The 20,702-nt window shown below is 36.7% G+C and overlaps 1 protein-coding gene across 2 annotated transcripts in view; it reads right to left on the reverse strand.

Moving 5' to 3' along the window:
• Positions 1-20,702, reverse strand: part of Nectin3 (nectin cell adhesion molecule 3) — a 113,863-nt gene that overhangs the window by 69,279 nt on the left and 23,882 nt on the right. For both annotated transcript variants that reach the window (XM_021653236.2, XM_021653235.2), the window contains exons 2-5: positions 10,040-10,381; positions 6,293-6,589; positions 5,564-5,681; positions 2,261-2,412 (exon numbers count right to left, since the gene is read on the reverse strand). In XM_021653236.2, the coding sequence (XP_021508911.1) occupies positions 2,261-2,412; positions 5,564-5,681; positions 6,293-6,589; positions 10,040-10,381 (909 nt within the window). The remainder of the gene's footprint in view (positions 1-2,260; positions 2,413-5,563; positions 5,682-6,292; positions 6,590-10,039; positions 10,382-20,702) is intronic.

A 20,702-nucleotide genomic window follows, 5' to 3' on the forward strand; every position in this document is an offset into this window, starting at 1 on the left:
CTACTGTATGTCACAGATTATTGGACACAGCAGCAACATAGCTATGATTAAAATAGACACAAATCCTTGACATATGCATTAACTTCTGGTAGGGATAAAAACAGACGTGCATATCAATAAAAATACAAAATATGCCATATTGACAAGTACCAAAGAGAAGAATAGGGTAGAGGACAGGAGGTAGTAAAAAGGTATGGAGAATCATAGAAAGAAGAGATATTTTGTTAGAAAATGTGACCATTTGGAAAAGGAAGTAAGGTAGGAAGAGGATACCTTGCAGAGCTCTCCAGGCTATGGAAACAGAAAACGCAAACTCTGAGGCAGAAGCATACCTGCTATGTTCAATGAAAAAGGAGGCCAGCGTGGATGAACCAGTGACCAAGGAACATAGAAGATGACATGATGTCTAAGAGTGCACACAAAGCCCTGTTATTCACTGTGAAGATCTGGTTTTAACCATGGGTAAAATGTAAGTCAGGGAAGCTCTTAAGGAGTGACATAATCTAATGTACTCTTTAAAAGGATGACTGGGTGCTTATCTGAATACTGATTGGAGGGTGACAGGTTCAAAACAGGAGATTAACAGCTTTACAAGTAAAGGTTCTGGTTGTTCTGGCTTCAAGCAGTAACTGCAGAAAAGGTGTAGAGCAGATAATGTTCCATCTAGTGTACAGGAAAGCCAAGGCTGGCTGGCTGATCGACTGAGTTCAGGGTAGAGGACAGAGTGAAAAGAAGGCTGATAAAAAGAGCTGTATCTGGACTAAATGTGATGATAAAACACACAAGCCAATGACAAGAGAAACTGACAGAGAAACAGGTTTGCATCTAGGGGCATGAGAAAAGACCTTGACTTTGAATAAAGGTGAGTTGCAATGTCTATTTAACTTCTATATATAATAATCCTAAGTAGGCAATTGCAAACAAACCTTGATAATTCGTCAGAACAAAACAAATCGCAACACACCCCTGGATTCCAGAAAGTATGAAGTTTGTGTATCGCCAATGGAATCGGCATACATACATACTATGTAAAGATGACACAATGACATTGGATCTAAGATCAAATACCCCACAGGAAGCTGTGTAAAAGGAATAAAATTTAATTTCAATAAAATAAATTTAAGGAAACCAAAATTTATGTTTTAATATAATTTAAATATATACTGCCTGTAGTTTGTCTTTAAGGGAGAAAAGCAACTCATATCTTTGAATCAACCTCTGACCAAGTGCGGTTACTAAGAAGCTCTATGTGGATGCTCACAGCTTTATGTCTGTGTGAGTATCATCACACAGCAAATAGGAACCTCTGCTGTATGCCGGGCACTAATCCACTGCTTGTCCAGAGGACAGGTGAGCATCTGTGTAAGCGTGTCATTAGCTTAATGACACAGGTCACACAGCACTGAAAACACAAGCATAATGCTTTCTAAAATCCATAATTTATTCTTACATTTGAAGAGACTGAGAGCTATAACCATCCATTCCACACTACAAACCTTCACCTCAGAGTCCTTTTTTTAAATCCTCATTTCTCATGAGTTAGAGATGAACAATGAAATATCCTTCTGAACATTAAGAATTGTTCAAAAACTTTAATGTGTTTTCCTATATAAGTACCTCATGGGTAAGTTATGATAGTTAATTTTAAAATGTGGATTTTATTCTTATATTTTGTGAATGCTCAAGTTTATACTGAACCAAATTAATAAAACTTTCATAGTGAAATAAATAGTATATGAAAAATCCACATATTCAGGGCTTAAAAACATACAAAAAATATCAAATTTTACTTCTTTAAAACAAAGTAGCACTTTTAACTTGACCTCTCATTAATCTAAAAATGGCAGGTCCACTTCCAATGGCAAGCAATGTTCTTTCCAAAACCAAATTAACAAAGTTAATACCCAATTTTACTTAACCAGACAATTACATGCAATAAAGAAGGAAAAATCAAAACAAAACAAACACTGTTCATTATTTAAACATGGAAGAATTTATAAAGGCATGCTACCAAAGAAATATGCAGAACTTGTTGCATATACATTTTGACATTACCCTAAAGTACTGCCAATTTATGTGTATATATATATATGTATATATCTAACATCTAACATATATATATATTAGATGCTGTTACCTTATCATATCCTCTTTATGTTTCTTTTAAAACTTCCTATCAATAAATCTAAACTGTTACAAGTATAAATTACTGCATAGTATTACATTATTTAACTCATCTTGGAAAAAGGCAGTAGCTTACCTGAAATGTAGATGACCTTTTGATCACTTCTTTGACCAAGGGAATTGGTCACTTTACAGACATAAACGCCAGAATAATTGAAAGTCAATGGCTGGACAAAGTGAAGAGTATTGTCTGAAGCCAATAAACCATCGGGCCATTGTCCATCCAACCTAGATGTTTAAAAAGTGTAACATTTGTAATAGTTTCAAATAGCAAAAGCAATTCTTTAATAAACTCTTATATTTTAGGATGGCAGTAATTTTCATTTATTTTATATAATTTCATATAATTTTTATTTCAATAAAGATAAACTATCCAAGTGCATTACATACACTCACTTCTTTGGAAAATGAATCCAGGTATGATAGATGGGTCAGCATAAGAGGGAAGATTTTCATAGATTTTATTAAATTTCTTCCAACAATTTCATCAATTACATATATCCAACATCCTGATAACTGTCACCTTCTACGATCTCTGAAGTTCCAAATCCCTTCTGTCAAGGCCCCCACCCCATCGTGAGTTGCTTTTCTTATTCATGTCCTTTTGTGATACACTGAGTTTAACCAGAACTACTGGTGTGATTAAGAGTTTGGAACTATCCACTGTAGCCTAGTGGGCTCATCCATTGGTACTAACTGAAAATAACGCCCTTCTCTTTCCCCAGATTATAGGAGTAGCTAATAAGTCGGTAAGCAGGGATGGGTCCTATAAGTCCATTCTTGATAGATGATTGACTGGTTGAGTCTTATCCTGGGTCAGTGCTGGCTGCCACAGCTACTGTAAGATCATGACTGCATTGATTGTGTCGGGCATAGAAGACAGCATTTCACAGCTCTTCTCCCCATCGTCCTGCTTTTTGCTTCCCACTCACTCATGACAGTATTCCACTAGCATTTGATGGACGGCATCAAATGTACTATTTAGGGTTGAGGACTCAACCATCATTTCGTCTCAGGACCTAGAGCAGCCATGAAGTCTGTGTTCAACATTCACTGCAGAGGGACATTACATCTGTAAATCGACCCTGGCACAAAAATCAACTCTAAATGGAAAGAATACCTCAACATAAAACCACAAATTATGGAACTGTTAGAGGAAAAAGAAGGCAACATGCTTGCTACAAGATGAGCCATAGGCAAATGGTTTTTAAACAGGAATTGAGTAACTCAGAAAACAAAGCCAACAATCAACAAACTGGACTTCATGAAATTAAATACCTTGTGTACAACAAAGAAAAGCCCATGCAATCAAAGAAAAATCTTTGCTAGCTATACATCTAGAGAATACATCCACAAGAATCTAAGACAAACATCAAGAAAAGACTCTAATTTTACAAATAGGTTATGGAGCTAAGACTTAGTTTGCTTTCAGTGTCACTCTGACAGAGCTTTGACACACATAAGACAGGAATCTCAATTGAAGGATCTTCCAGATCAGACTGGATTTTAGGCATGCTTGGGGAAATGTCTGACTGTTAATTGATATAGGAAAGCACAGGCCACTGTTAGCACCAACTTCCCTAGATAGATGGGACTTGGGCTGTACAGGAAATCCAGCTAAGCATGGGCTTGCTGAAGGGCAACAAGCAGCATTTTTCTATGGTTTCTGCTTCATTTCCTGATCCAAATTTCCCCAATGATGGACTATGACCTGTAAATGGGAATAAGCCATTTCTTCTCCTAAGTTGTTTTTGGTCAGATTGTTTTACCACTGCAACAGAAATCAAACTAACAATTTAAACAGACAATTCATAATAATAATAATAATAATAACAATAACACATATTTTAAAAAATTAGACATTGTTAACCATCAAAGAAATACAAATTAAAACTACTTTGAGAGTAGATTTCACTTTGAGAGTAGAATAGCTATCATCAAAATATCAAACAAGGGGCTGGAGAAACATCTCAGCAGTTAAGAGCACTTTATTGCTGAACCACAACCTGTGCTTGTTTCCTAGCACCCATATGGTCCCTCACAATTGTCTCATTAGAGATCCAGGGGATATAATGCCCTTTACTGTCTCCATGGGCTCTTTTATAAACATGGTATACATATGCAAGCACATACACATAAAAATAAATAAATAAAATATAAAAGAAATCTATTGACAACAAAGGCTATCAAGGATGCAGACAAAGAACACATAGTCATGGTTAGGAGTATGAAGTAATACAGCCATTACGGAAATCAGTTCTTCAAAAGGCTAGAAACAGAACAATCACATCACCCAGTCATACCACCACTAGACTTATGCCCAAAGGCCTCTATATTCTATTACAAAAATATTTGCTCAATCATGTCCAACGCTACTCTATTCACAACACCTAACAGATGGAATCAGCTTAGATGTTCATCAGTGGATAGAAGGACAATAAAAATGTACATAGACACAATATAATTTTATTCAGCTGTGAAGAAAAATGAGATGTTGAATTTCTAAGTAAATGAAACCGGAAAAATTATAAGTGAGGTAACTCAGGCCCCAGAAACAAAGCACGGCATGTTCTCTCTCATATACAGTCACTAGCACAAAACCTTTACATTGGTGTTTAACTTGGAATACCTGTGAAAGCCAGAAAACTCAAAAGGCCTATTGGGATTGGGCGTGCCATAAAGGGAGTGCAGTACACAGGGGTATGAAGTCGACAGAAGAAACACTAGAAATGGAAAGTTTAAGGTTAGAGGAGGTAGAGGTTACAATGGAAAGTGAATAATCTCCATGAAGTATATAGGAAAAGGCCATATGGATACCTACTAACTTAAATGTAAGCCAAAAATAAGAGTGAGAGTTAGAAGAGAGCTAGTCTGCAAGTCTTGGCTAGTGCTGTTCCTAAAAGCTATGGATTAGTAAACAAAAAATCCTAGTACTAAATATGAGATGCCTCTTTATTAGGTAGGTCCTAGAGGCCTGAACAATATAATCTCTTGCCATTCTCTTGGTTGCCCAACAGAAGTAGATAACACTCTTTTGCTGAAGGTATCACACACCCTAACTATAGGATAATAGAGAAATCAAGGTGATGCTAACAAGGAAGCTTCCTCCCTACTGGCTAGCTTTCATCAGGGCTATGACAGTAATTAGAGGGGAAAAAAGCTAAACTCCCTAACGTTGTTGCCAGTACGCAGAAACAGAAATGCCAGAACAGGATGGTAAGAGACAACAGGGTAGAAATAATGAGTAATCTCTCAATTGTTTAATTTCTTCAGCTATTAATTTAATTATGCACTGCACTGATTAAAATCAGCCTCAGTGCATTTAAGGATACATTTCTCTTCTCAAGAGCTGGTTACCATAAGTTTAATTCTGTGTTACCTGCTCCACACGGACTTGAAGGGTGGAGGATTTGCATCAGCATTACACTTGAGGTTAACACCTTTTCTTCCCACAAACCAATTTCCATCATATCCTGTTACTGAAACTTCAGGGGCATCTATAAAATCAATGCATGCAGGACACAATCATCTTTTATTACAAAGTAAATACACCATACGATGAAAAAACATCAATGCAATACATAAGCCTTAGAAAAATAGAAATTATTTTTTCTTACTTTCAACATAACAACTAGGGAAACAATATTCAGTAAATAGTACTTGACTAAGAAAATGAATGAATAAATTAATAAACATGATTTGAATTCAGACACCAAATAAACAAAATTCACCCATGGCATTATTAAGCATCTACCTCCAAGTCCTGGGATTAAAGGGAGGAAATGCCATCACCACCTGGCTAAGGAAAAGACTCTTATTGAAAACTCTTATCCAGGACAGGGACAGCAGCCCAATATAAAACAATGCACTTGTTTGTCTTTTAATTAGTACACATCTGAAATACAAGTTTTCACAGCTTCCTGAAAGGCAGCTTACTTCAAAGTCTCAAAACAACAAAACTAAGTACATTTAAGTTGAGCAAACCCTGCTGTGGGAATATCCGCATGCTCAATATTCAAACTAAAGGCAACTGGATAAGGACCTCTGTGAACAGTCAGAAAATACAATGTGTGGCTTAAGTTGAACGCAGATACTGGAGCATACTTACACTGTATGTCTAGTATAAAAGAGTATCGGATATCCTTTTCTAAGGCTGGATGTTTTACAACACAAGTGATTCGCCTTCCTCTAGCAAATCTCGTGGGAAACAGCTTGTATTGGCTGACAATCGTTGTTGTTTCATTTGGAAAAGAAGTTGTAGTAGATTCCATTTCACCAAGATCACCTTCCCAGTCAATCTGTGCAACAGGTTTTCCAGTGGCTGCTATACAAATGGCTGCTACTGTTTCGTTTCCTCCATCAATTAAAGAATCTGGTCCTTTTATCAGGCTCACCGTGGGTTCAACTGTTTAAGTTAAAAAAAAAAAACAAAAAAAAATGTACTTCAATTAAGAAAGTACTTACGATTTGCTTTAGCCACACATAGAAATTTTTCATAATCTTATACAAATACAAATGAAATCACATGAGTATTTTTTTAAGTAATGTCAACATCAACAGCATTCCTGGAATAAGAGGTCAAATTTTAAATTATCATCACAAAATGTCAGTCTCTGATAAAGCTTCAGATTCTGAGATGAGTGAACTATAATCCAATTAAAAGATTACTGTGACCCTGATCATAACTTCCTTTGACATTAAAGCCATTACGTTCAAAATACTTTTATACTTTAAAATATATATACACATATATGTATATATACATATATATATGTATTATTTCATTATAAGCAAAAAGTTTAAAGCAAATAACCTTTAAATAAGTTATTAGTTTTGTTCTACCTCTGATTTGTATCTATCTACTCTTGCTCTGTATTTTACTTTATTAATATTTCTTTATGTACCCCCTCACTGAGAAATAAAGGGAAAGGAAAAGAAATATAGGTAATGATGAAATGTGTAGCAAATATCCATATAACCATCACCTGAACTAGAAACTGCAGCTCACAAGTTCTTTGTGTCTCCTCTTGTGATATCCTATCTACTTTAATGTGGAACTATAATGTTAACTTGGTAAATGAATTTTAAATATCTTCTCATTAAAATCATTAAGGCAAAATCAAACCAGACAACCTTACTTTCCCTGTACCTGGAGAGTATAAGAGAATGGCTAGGCATTACTTGTGCAGGTTTTCTTTGATTCAACCTTGCATTCAATAGATTCATTTATCGAGCTTTTTTATTTTTAAATTCATTCAACTATTTATTTTCCCATGATTTGGATACACATAGGATTTTAATTATTGTAGAATTTATTTAGGAAATGAGTCATTTATTTATACCAGAATTTATTGCTGGCATAAACTAGGGTTTTTCCTTGCTTTTCCTAAATATGTCTATAACTATCACCCATAGTCTTATCTTGGTATATTTACACACAACTTTTTCTGGTTTGTCCCAAATACTGGAACTGACTGCTTCTATCATATTTATTTTCATTTTCACCTAAACTTACTCAAGGTGCCAATTAACTTGCAATTTTCAAGATATAAATCTATATCACCAGCTGATGTTATTAAATTATTTAGCATTTGCCAATCTCATATGTGACATGACACATCATATTTAAAATTTTCAGGTTATGAATGTGAACAGAGTATCACACATGTTTTAGGGTCACTTTGAACTTTTTCTGCTAAATGTACATTAGAGATAGTATTTTTCTAACTGACATGTAACAGTCATACATAAATCTTGGAAAATAATTCCTTATAAATTATATGTAGCACAGATCACTTTCTATTATTTTCAAGCCTGCCAGTCTACTGTTCCGTGTGGTGTTTTCTGTGTTTCTTTGTTTGTCTTGAGATGCTCGGGAACTGAACCAAGGTCTTATTGAAGCTAGACACATGCTGTCATTGAATTATATCCCCAGTCCTTTTGGAAAAAGTTAATTCCAACGTACTGAGTAATATGCTTTTATTTATTTTGATGGTTAACTATTAATATACTAAGAAATAATATCCTCTAATTTGAAACCAATTACTATGAGATTTTTGTTTGTTTCTAGTTCTTTCCATAAATGTATAGATTGACCCATTTCCCCAAATGGCACAAGCAATCTGTTTAAAAGCCTTTGGTAATTCCAAGATCTTATATCTGTACAGATCAATTGTGTTTTTAAGGCAGTTCTGTGCTTTCCAGGCTGGGCTCAAACACGCTGGGTAGCTCCCTGAGACCGTGAGTTCTGCTCTGCCTTCCTCCACCTCCAAAATGCAGGCATTCCAAAATTGTGACTCCTTGCTATGGCTGATATAGGTGTCACTGGGGATCAAAGCCCAGCCTTCATACATGCTAGATACTCTACCAACTGAGCCACATCCCCACCCACGAGTTTGTTTCTGCTGTCTTGTTTGTACAGGGTGTTGAATACAGACTCTCCTAACTTGTAAAACTGGTGGTACTAAAAAAGAGGACAGACCTGTATTTCAATTATTAATGTAGAAATACTTTAAGACTAAAGATAATTCCCTCCAGAAAAGATCTTTCTTTCTTTATGCCAAGCTCCTAAAACCTAACCAAGCCAGGACTTTTAAGTTCAGCCTCTTAAGTAATATACACTGGGTTTATGACTCTTTAAGTATGATTTGCTTTGAGCTTACTGCTACTTTGAGATTGCAAATCATTGAGGCACAAAACAAGTGAGATTGGACACTCCACACTGGACAGAATACACTTAGATTTTGCTTCTTGCTTCACGTGATCTAGCCCAAAGGCTAAAAAACCACCTTTCCCTTCTATAGGCTCTAAAGCTCATCTTAGCTTCACGTTTCTTCCTAATTATCCAGGATCTCCAGACTGAATGGCTTTCAACGTGAGGTTACCTTCTATACCATCGTCTTCTCCCAGTATTAATGCAGTCACACTCCTCACTATATACCTCCAAATGCCTCAGTTGAAGAGTTGCCCTAAGTAGCTTACATACTCACAAAATCTTTCTTTCCTCTTCAAAACACATGCACATTTAAAGTCAGTTTTGAATGATATTGTTTATATTTTCCTGGTCATATACAACTAGTTGAATCATTTTATTTGGCTTCTCTGTACAGATGCCCTCTGCTAAGCAGTCTTCCTCATCTTCCTAGAGAATATCATTTAATAAGACACAAAGGGGCCCCAAATGGGGTCATCTAAAACCATCAGAAAACACAGATATTTACATTATGATTCATGACAGTAGTAAAATTACAGTTATGAAGTAGCAACAAAATAATTTTACGGTTGGGTTGGTCACCACAACATGAGGAACTGTATTGAATGGTCGCAGTGTTAGGAAGGCTGAGGACCACTACTCTAGGGTCATCTGAGCCCAAGGGTCATTGGTTAACTTGGAACAAACTGCTACTTGTGTGTGCTGGTTCCTTCGACAACGTGGAGTCCATGTCTTTATGATAAAGACTATGAAGTGCCCCATCTGTCCCTCCTGCACCCATCACCTGCCACGGAGAAAAGTCAAGGCCAGCCTGAGACTAGTGGGACCCAACACACTTCCAAGTGAGAGCAAGGCTCCAGGCTTATTATCAGTCTCTTAAGAGCTGGAATTACAGGTGTGAGTTACCATACCCATCCATTATTAGAATTAAAGTGCTATCGATTATGAAAAAAACTATCCAGCATTACAGACAAGTACACACAACACAGGCTCTGTTTACAATAAGAGAGCCTAGAAAAGCACAACTTTACGACAGAATTTGAAAATGTGTATTTGAATCAAATTTACAGAAATATTCATTTCTTAACAACATTTTATTATGTTATTTACCATAGCAATCAAACCCACCTCAAGCACACTCACCTAACACAGTCACAGTTGTAGAGGACTGGGCGTTTCCAAGTGGAAATGTAACAGCTTTGCATATGTATTTTCCAGAATCTGAGAAGCCTATGTTATGCAGAGTTATTGTGGCATCATTAAGTGAATAGTTTTTGAACAAGACTCTTCCCTGATAATCTCCTTGAACAGAAAATCCATACTGAGGATGATGAACTGCAACAGTCTGTGTGCTTTTGCCATGTATCTTCTCCCATGAGATCTGTGTTATAGTTTCATTCACTTCAATTAAACACTTCAATGAAACATTCTTTCCCCACACTGCTGTGACATGTGGCTCCACGATAACTGATCCAGCTAAGGCACCTACAGGGGAAACACACACACATAAGATCGTTTTGATAATAGGAAAACTGTGCTAACATACAGTTACTCTCCCTTTTTTTTCTACACATATTCCACCACCCATCACATCCCCAATCCCTAAACAATGAGAGATTGAAAAGAGCTAGGATCTGGATTCAGGTCAAAGTCACATCCAAAATGACTATCAAATCATTCAGTGGTGAGCTCAGCAGAAAATGAATTACACTGGGAGCAAACATGGATGTCCCTGTCAAGAATGCACATGGGATTTCAGACCTAGTTGACACATGGATTGCAGCATTATAAAAAGCTAAAGCAGGAGCCTAAATGTCTTTGCCCACAGAACCAAGAACCTAAGATGAGTGGGTGTTACTGTAAAGTTACTACATTTTATGGTATTTTTTAATGTAACAATAAATAATTTATTTATTTCAAGTGAAATATAAGATCAAATAGTTTCTTGTGGAATCATTCCATGCTAAAATTCTCTATTAACAAACAAACAATCTTTCAAGACAAATCAAGTTCCGGAAAACACTGAAGAAATGTTTGATATGAATATAAAAGCAGTTATTTTCAGCTGAGTGAAGAAAAATTCCACAAGCAAGTTTAAATTGAAATGACACCAAACTTTTCCATTATTTCTTTACTACAAGCCATAAAGAATGATATCGTTCTGAAGGAGACAAATACTGATCACACTGTATTCAAGACACCATTCAGTAAATGCTTTAAAACATAAAGAACCTGCCCTGACAGGGGTCTTTTGTGAGACTGACACTCCAACCAAGGACCATTCATGGAGATAATCTAGAACCCCTGCACAAATGTAGCCCATGGCAGTTCAGCATCCAAGTGAGTTCCCTAATAAGGGGAACAGGGACTCTCTCTTACATGAACCAGTGGCTGGCTCTTTCCCCTCGCCTCCCCCCCATCCCCCATGGGGGAGCAACCTTGCCAGGCCACAGAGGAAGAAAATGCAGCCAGTCCTGATGAGACCTGATAAGCTAGGGTCAGATGGAAGGGGAGGTTCAGTGGACTTGGAAAGGGGAATGGGAGAGATAAGGGAGGTAGGGTGAGTTGGGAAGGAATGAGAGAAGGGGCAACAGCTGGAATACAAAGTGAATAAACTGTAATTAATATAAAAAATAAAAATTTAATTAAAAAAAAACCTGTCCTGAGATAGCATACCACACATGTGGCCTGACAATTGTAAAATATATCTTTAAAACTTAATTTCATGTCTAACATTTAAATGAAAATGCATATGCAGAAACAATCAAAATAATTTCTAAATCCATTAAATTTTATACATTGTTTTTTCCTTTGTTTTCTGTATGTTTTGAAATGGTTTGGCTATGTAGAAAAAGCTGGCCTTCAACCTCATGACTATCCTCTCACAGCCCCACAGTACTGAATTACAGGCTTATGCTACCACACTACATGCTCTTCAAACAGTCCTAGACAAGTTTTAAACAATATTATTTATCATTTTAGACGGAAAACATTATTGTAGAAAGAAGGAAACCATACAGATGACCAAGGATAACATAGGAAGTTACTGATCATTTATAACACTTATTTAACAGCCTTGAAAGAAAATGTTTTGGTGTTCTTTAAATCATTGCTCATTATCGAGCCCCTCAATTTTCCATCATCCATTGATTCCAAATGTTGATATAACTAACTCAAGACGTATGATGTGCAGTAGTTGAAGGCATTTTAGCACAAAGATGGGTAGAATCAGGAACTAAGCCATGGGTTTATGCATAAACTCATAAGTACTGATATACTGACTTTTATTACAATAAAAATAAAGGAAAGGGTCAGGAGAATAAAGGAGGGCATACAATGAGAGCCAGCTAAAACTAAGGGATATTCAAGGAGTTGTGTGGAAATGTGATGTTGGATGATGCTTTTGTACACTTTGTATTCAGATGCAGATTTCTGTGCCCCAAGATCTGTTTGTAGTCAGATGTGGGCACTGTCATTTCTATGAAGACTCTCCTGTATCAATATTGCATAAACACTGCTCCCCAGCTATCTCTGAATGGTTAATAAAGAAGCTATTCAGCCTATAGTTAGGCAAGAGAGGAGAGATGGAGGATTTCCGTATTTCTTGGTCTGGGGGTCTCCAAGAGGAGAGAAGGAAAAAGAAGAAAAAGACAAAGAGGTACCACGAGGAGTTCAGCATGAGAAAAGAGTTACAGCAGATGGCCACGGAAAGACTGCTATGGCAAGTCAAAGGACACACAGCCAGACTATGTAGCCAGACTAGCATAACTAGGTTAGATTAGATGAGTATCTGCCCAGTTACAGACCTAAGGCTTGCTGAATAAGTCTCTGTGTTGATTATTTGGGAGCTAGAGAAAGTAGCAGGAAAAGGCCCCTCCTGAATACTGTGTTTCTACAGTCTAATATGGTAGAAGCTTCCTAAAACATATATATACATAATCAAAGTTGATCTAAGTGGAATCACTAAATAATAGGGAGACATAGCCCCAACTGTAAATCTCTCAACACTAAATAAAGCCTCCAGTTCTGGGAATGGGGTACATCTAATCGAGTTGTTGATCAAACAACCCAATCTACAGCCAAGACTACTGGTTACTATCCGTAAACTGACGGTAAGGCTCTGCTGCTGAAGATAGCAGCTACACAACTCACTGAATATAGAAGCAGGGCTGGTGCCCACCTTAGCGCTTTCACCCCTACGGCCTAATGTTCATGGTGCAGGAAGGAACTCTGCAAACTACTGAAGGAGAAAAATAAACTCCAACCCAACTACAAATCCTTTGATCTATAATGATGTTCTTCCCAAAAGATGCACAGGTAGAATAGTGGAAATAATTAGCCAATATCTGATACAATTTAAGGCCCATTCCATAAGATGGAATACTTCCTTCCCCAACCATTCTCAGATGATCAAGAACTTGATACTGGCTTGGCCAAAGATTTATGGTAAACCAAAGTACAAGAGCTCTGCTAATGGAACATAGCAATAACATGACTCCTAAGGATGTTCTACTATACTTGTAGATCACGGTCTTGTTCAGCAATCATCAGAGAAATTTCCTCTTACAGCAGATGGGAATACATACAGAGAGCCACAACTGGACAACAGACAGTAACAACAGAGAACTGGACAACAGACAGTAACAACAGAGAACAGAGAGTAAGAGACCTTGAAACACTCAGTCCTAAGTGGGTCTCCATCAATTCCTCCCACCTCCTCCCAAGGCTCAAGAACCCTAAGGAAGAGAAAATGGAAAGACTTAGCCAGTGGGGATGGAGGACACTATGGAAACAAGACCTTCAAAATACAACAGGACTAAATACACATGAAATAACAAAGACCGTGGCAGCATGCACAGGGCCTGACTAGGTTAGAGTCTGCATGTACATAATGCGGTACCAACACTGAGGGAGAAAGTGGCTTCAAACTCCTATCAGAATCCCAGAAGCTATTACCAACCAATACCCACTCACAAATGAAAACAGATTTCTATAACAAAATTTCTCACCAGGGAAAGCAGTCTTAAGACCAGGCCCTATGCCCAACAAGAATGAACTCTTATGGCATTTTTGCAGGTTCAGCATTTTTATGTTTGGGGGAGGGGTTTTTTCTTTTCTTTTCAAGTCCTTTTCATATTGTGGATTCCAGTTTTGTGTTTTTATGAAACTTTCGCATGTGTGAACTTTTTCTTTGGCATTTTTTTTTCTTATTTTGGTTTTTTGTTTTTATCTAATGTTATTTTATTACTATATGTTTTTAGATGCCTATTTGTATCCTAATGAGAGAAAGAAAGAGTACTTATTTTGGTACAGTATAGATTTTGATATATGGAGAAGTGGGAAGAATCTGGAAAGAGCCAGAAAAGAAGGAATCACAGTCAGAATATACTGTACTAAGAAAATTATTTTGGAGCTGCAGAGATGACTCAGACATTAAGAGCACTGGCTGCTGTTCCAAAGGCCCCGAGTTCAATTCCCACAACAACATGGTGGCTCATAATCATTTACAATGAGATTTGGTGCCCTCTTCTGGCCTGCAGTAACACATGCTGGCAGAGTACTGTATAAATAAATAATAAATAATAACAAATAAAATTATCTTCCATAAAAAGGTTGCTTTTATAATAAGTAAATGCACATTCTATTATGACATAAAAACTAGCTCTGCGTTTAAGCTACATTAAACTCTATATTTTACACAAAAAGTGTGATAGCAACTTGAATTATTCCAAAGACTTACTACTTGTCTTTTGTCAAAGAAAAAGCTAACATCTGAGAAAACAAGGCCTCTCAATAATTACACAGACTTTACAAAACAGCTGGTATCATCACACTGAAATATTATAAAAAGAAGCAAAGCCCTTTCAGATGGTCTGCAATCATTGCCACTGGGCAACAGAAACTGAATTTAAACCAGTGAAGTAAGTTAAGAAAATGGAAACTCAAGACATATATTTATAAAGGACAGAGTTATTGTCTGAATAACCTAGTACTTGAAAAAAATCAAGAAGGTAAAGTGGCAGGGTAGAAGAACAAATAATCTAGTAGCTCACATAACAACACAGTGCAAATAAATTATCGCCATGTGTTATGATAATGCAATTTGCATAAACTTACTGTGGGAAAAGTTATGACTTAATATACAATAAATCCATGAATAAAACAGATAAGTTTATAAACCTGACAACTTAAACAAATGACAGTGTTTTGGCACTTGTATCTTGGGATTTCCCTGACTCTCAGCTGTGAGAAAGAATCCCTATGCTGTTTAATCCACTTGGTGTATCTTGTTTGTTACAGCAACCGAGGCTAACCATTACAGATAGTACCAGAATAAACTTGGCAGGCTACTGGTAACTATAGATTCTCATGGACCACAAGAACTAAAGCCTGATGGGTTATCATAACTAAAGGAATATTTGTAAATTAGTAAGACAGGAGGGAGAAGTACGGAAGGCAGAGAGAACTGATTAATTCAAAATGTGTTTTTGAAGGCAACAGCATTTAAATAAAATAACTCTCAATTTGACAACAAAAATAAAAAAAAGAGACCAAGAAAAAGTCTGATATACTCTAATACACTTGTTTGGAAAAAAATAACCCCCAAGCAAATGCATCTTTAAACCTATACTTTTATCAGTTTTATTAGTGGCTCACTGGGCAAAAGGAAGTCACACACATGACAGAAGGCAAATGCGGGGAAAAAACATTATCTTGGTGAAATGGATAGTCAGTTCTTCAAAAATAAACACATAAAGACCAACTTTGGTTGCTTCTTTGTTTAAACCCTTAAAGCAAGACTTTACACTAGCCAACACTGATGCTGTGTTGTCCTTAGACTCCATGAGTTAAAATTACAGTACTTTTGTGAGCAGGGTTTTTGCTTCCTTCCAAATAAGACTTTACATGTTTCCATTTCTGGATTAAACACACAGGTTCTGAATAAGATTTTTCCCATTCGGAACCTAAACTGTGGAAGAACAGATTTTCTGTTATAATTCTTCAGCTGAATCCTTATCAGAAACCCCTACCACACAGTAAGCCCAGCATCTCTGACCCTGCTTTCCCACATGAAGCTAGATTTAAAGAATTAAAGAGTGCTGGAAACATGCAAATGTGTATTATTAAATACCTCAATTACTTAAAATTTACCATTACCTGAGGTTTAGAACCTGAAAAGTCTAAGGAACTATGAATGGTCAATTTTTTCCTACCAAGAACACTACCTTTGTGCTAGGTGTTTCTTGCAGGAAAACATACTAAAATATACTATTTCTGCTCTGAAGCTCTTCATGATTTACCAGTTAAATTTTGTACCATTTCCTAATTAACTAACTTGAATGTATTATCATTTCAGGCAGGGGAGAACCTGTTGATTGATGAAAGCATTACAACCACAAAAAAACTAACTCTGACATCTTCTTGTGTTTCTGAATAGTCATTCAGTCAGTGCTTAGTGTCCCTGGGAAACACAGGCATCTGAAACTTGCTGCTAAGGAGAAAATGAAATATCACATACCATGATTAGTATGGATTAGTTAAAAAACAAACAACTGGACACATGTACTGAGGATTACACTACCTTGCCAGGTAGCAGCGGTTCCCTTGCTCTTCACCCTCTGCCTCAAGACTAAAGGAGCTTTTCAGAAATTTGATCAAATCTTCAATATTATCTTGTATCACATTTCTCTCTTACTTCTCACCTACAACCAATATTTCAGGCTCAATTTCTTTCGAATGTGAGCATTTTTAAGTATACAAAATATTTTCCAAACAAAATGTTTACTTTAGTCTGTGTCCTAATTCAGTAACTCAAAAGGTCTTTAAAGAATACAGTCTACTAAGAATTCTAAGAATTTATAATAATTTTAAGAGCTTTACTGAGATTTGTACACCTTATGAACTCCAGTAGACTTCAAGAAACACATTCTGAATAATTCAAATTCTTTAAAAATATCTTATCAACTCAAAACTCCAAGAAAAAAAAAGGTTCTAAGATTCCCAATCACTTAAATAGAAATATTAGAAATAGTAAAGTAAAATAAATCACTATTTATATACAGCAAACTCAAGTACTCTTCAACTATGAATCTCTTTTTTTCTCATGCCATAACTAGAAAAGACATGAGGTTATATTCTATATTCTTAGAAGAAACTTGTGTCACATATGAAAATTGAGAGAAACAACCATTCTTTCATTCATCAATATGCATGAAACCTATATTTTGTGCCTGACACACTTCTAGGTGGTAGGACTACTACTAAAACAGAGAGTTGCCAGCCTTAGTAAGTCTACATTCTGATTCAGAAATAATATTCAGGAAATAAGATTACATACACACAAGTACAATAGAAAGAACTCTGGAGAAAAATGAAGCATGGCAAGAAAGTTCACTTTAGGGCAGATGTATGCAAGGGTGATAAACAGAGGCTTTCTTAAGATAACACTGTAGGAATTGTTGGTTCTGTTGTTCTCCCTATGGAGCTCCTGTCTCCTCCAGGTCTTTCTATCTCCCTCTACCTCAATAAGGATTCCAGCACTCTGCCCAAAGTTTGGCTATAAGTCTCAGTATCTCCTTTGATACCCTGGTGCGTAGAGTCGGCCTGAAGAGACCGACACTCCAACTAAGGACCATGCATGGAGAGGACCTAGAACCCTTGTTCAAAGGAAGCCCACTGGCTGTTCAGTTTCCAAGTAGGTTTCCTAGTAAGGGGTACAGGGACTATCTCTGACATAAATTCAGTGGCCGGCTCTTTAATCACCTCCCCCTGGTGAGTGCACCCTTGCCAGGCCACAGAGGAAAATGATGCGGTCATCCTTGATGAGACCTGATAGGCTGCAGCAGGGATACAAAGTGAATAAAATGTAATAAATAAATACATAAATAATTTTTTTAAAAAGACTATGATGGAAGTAATTTGTTGAATTTTTTTAAAGTAAGAAAACCATAAAATAGAATTCACATCAGATTATTTTTGAATCATGGAAATAATGAGATGACTAAACAATTGCACTTAATTATAAAAAAAAAACAAAACACTGCAGTGAAGACTTAAAAAGTGAGAGACAAAGAACAATTCAGGTTCACTGGAGTAGAGTGAGTACAAGAATGACAGGCAATGAAGCCACAAAGGGAGTGAGATGGAAAACTCCTGGGAATTTCTAGCAGAAATATGCACATTTCTAACTTATATTTTATAATGGTCATTCCTTGCAACAAAGCAAACATGAACCACACAGAAGTTATTCATCACGGTAATACAGAACTTATTCATCACGGTATCATAGAAGGTGGGCTGGATCTACACTCTGAAAACTGCTCATGCAATGAGCAAGAGTGTAAATGAAGCAGATTTGGGAAAACTACTATCTGACTTCTGGTCACTGGATGTGGAATGAGGGAAGGTCCATCTATCAAAGAGAACTAGCAAGTGTAATTCTTTGAAGAGCAAATAGAAGACAGTCCCAAAACACAGTTTTAGACTTCTTATGCTTAAGATGCTTACTTCAAAACCAGAGGGACATGTTGGAAAAGCATGCCCAGATCTGTAAAAGAATACTGTTCTAGACAAACTGACAAACTTGGGGTACAAACTCCTAGTATCGATTTACAAAGGGATTGGCTTGTGAAGACATGAGACTGCTTGAAATCATTTACACACTGGTAACAGCAACGCGAGCCATGAAGCCAGTATCTGTGGTCTATTAAAGCATAGAAAGGTGTGAAAGCATAATACACTTCTACAAAGATGACAGAAGAATGCATAGCGGAGAAAGAAGAGCCAAACATCCTGCACACCAACTTAAGTTAACAACCAAAAATGAGTTCTAAATATTCTAAACACTGCCAGTAACAGAAAGGTGGATAACTACTGCTTTAGCAACTACGATGAACATAAAACTCTGATTTGGATACCTTTAAAATAGAACCAGAGACTTGTTTTCATACAAAAAGAAGTAGCAGTATTCATCCTCTTGTGTGAAAGAAGCCACCATTTCAGAGAGTGATCAACAGTTAAAGCATAATAGGCCTTTGTACCCATGGGTCCTTTATCTATAGATAAAAATATTAGAGAAAAAAATCCTTTCTAAAGGCCCAAAAGCAAATCTTGACCTTGCTGTGCACTGAGCACTATGTTAAGTTTATGATAATGAAGGGCATCTAAGATACCCTGCTATGATCATCTTTTACTTCACAGCTCTCAGTATCTCCTCAGCATTCATGCTCTATCACTAATAATTTGCTTCCATCACACTCAGAGGGTATGTACTAACTTATGTGGTTGCACTGAACATGTAAAAGCTATTTTTCCAGCCATTATTCCCTAAACAATACAGTACAAAAACTATTTACATAATACATACATTGTATTAATAACAAATTATTTAGAATGATTTCAAGTATATGGAAAGATGCATCTCAAGCCTGAGCATCTGATAAGCTGTAGGATTTCTGCTAAGCTGTCCTAGAACCAGTCCTTAAGAATCCTTCTGAGAAAAAATAAAAACAGTGAGCAGTATGACTGGCCTTAAATTGCCATGTGGAAAGGATTTCAAGGCCACAACACCAAAAGAGAAAAACCAAACTAAGTCAGGTGTCTTCCTTTAAAACCAAAATTGTTCTGAAGGTTCTAGGTAGATCAATCAGTCAAGAAAAGTAAAAGGTATCTGTATTAAAAATTAAACTACTTCACAAACACGAACATGCTTACACACTTGCACATACACAGGCACACAATCTGTGCAGAAAATCTGATTTAAAAAAATTCATCAAGTATGCAAGGACAGGAACCTACTACCACAGAGGGCCTCTAAAAAATTCTACTGATGAAGGTATCAAAGCAGAGGCTGAGACTCACAGCCAAACTTTGGGCAGAGGCAGAGGACATGGAATTTTATGAAAGAAGGGGGAAATAGAAAGACCTGGAAGAGACAGGAGCTCCAAAAGGAGAGCAACAGAAAACAAACAAAAAACAAACAAACAAACAAACAAAAAAAAAAAACCATAGACCTGGAGGCCCTGCAGCAGAGACTGATACCCCAACCAAGGACCATGAATAAAGAGGACCTAAAACCTCGGCTCAATAGTAGCCCATAGATTTAGTATCCAAGTGGGGTCCCTAGTAAGGGAAGCAGGTGCTTCCTCTGGCATGAATTTAGTGGCAGGCTCTTTGATCATCTCCCCCTGGAGGGGGTGCAGCCTTACCAGTCCACAGAGGAAGACAATACAACCAGTCCTAATGAGAACTGATAGGCTAGGGTCAAATAGAAGGGGAGGAGGACTTCCCATATCAGTGGACTAGGGGAGGGGCTCAGAGGGAGAAGAGGGTGGGAGGGTAGGATTGGGAAGTGATAAAGGGGACCACAACCAGGATACAAATTGAATAAACTGTAATAAATGATAATAATAAAAAGGAAAAAATCTACCAAAACAAGCAGTAATGCTTGTTTTAATAAATGCTATGATAATCTTTATGAAGACTAAAGAAAAAAAACACATAACTGACTGAATTTCTACATACTAACAATGAAGTCAGAAAATAAACATTTTAAGTACTACTGTCAATAGTAGCACCAAAAGAAGAAATGAAACATGGTCAAAAGTGTGAAAGCAATGCACAACTAAAACTAAAAAAAAATGTTAACAGAAATGTAAAGATCTAAATAAAGAGATGGACTTCATCCATCAGTCAGAGACTAGATAGAAGACATTTCTCTCTAAACTGATTTGCACACTCAATGAAATCAAAATCCTATTAGGATTTTAAGAGGAATGAACAAGATATTTGTAAATGTACAAATGAA

Source organism: Meriones unguiculatus, chromosome 17 (genome assembly GCF_030254825.1).
Source record: "Meriones unguiculatus strain TT.TT164.6M chromosome 17, Bangor_MerUng_6.1, whole genome shotgun sequence".
In the NCBI taxonomy this organism is placed as follows: domain Eukaryota; kingdom Metazoa; phylum Chordata; class Mammalia; order Rodentia; family Muridae; genus Meriones; species Meriones unguiculatus.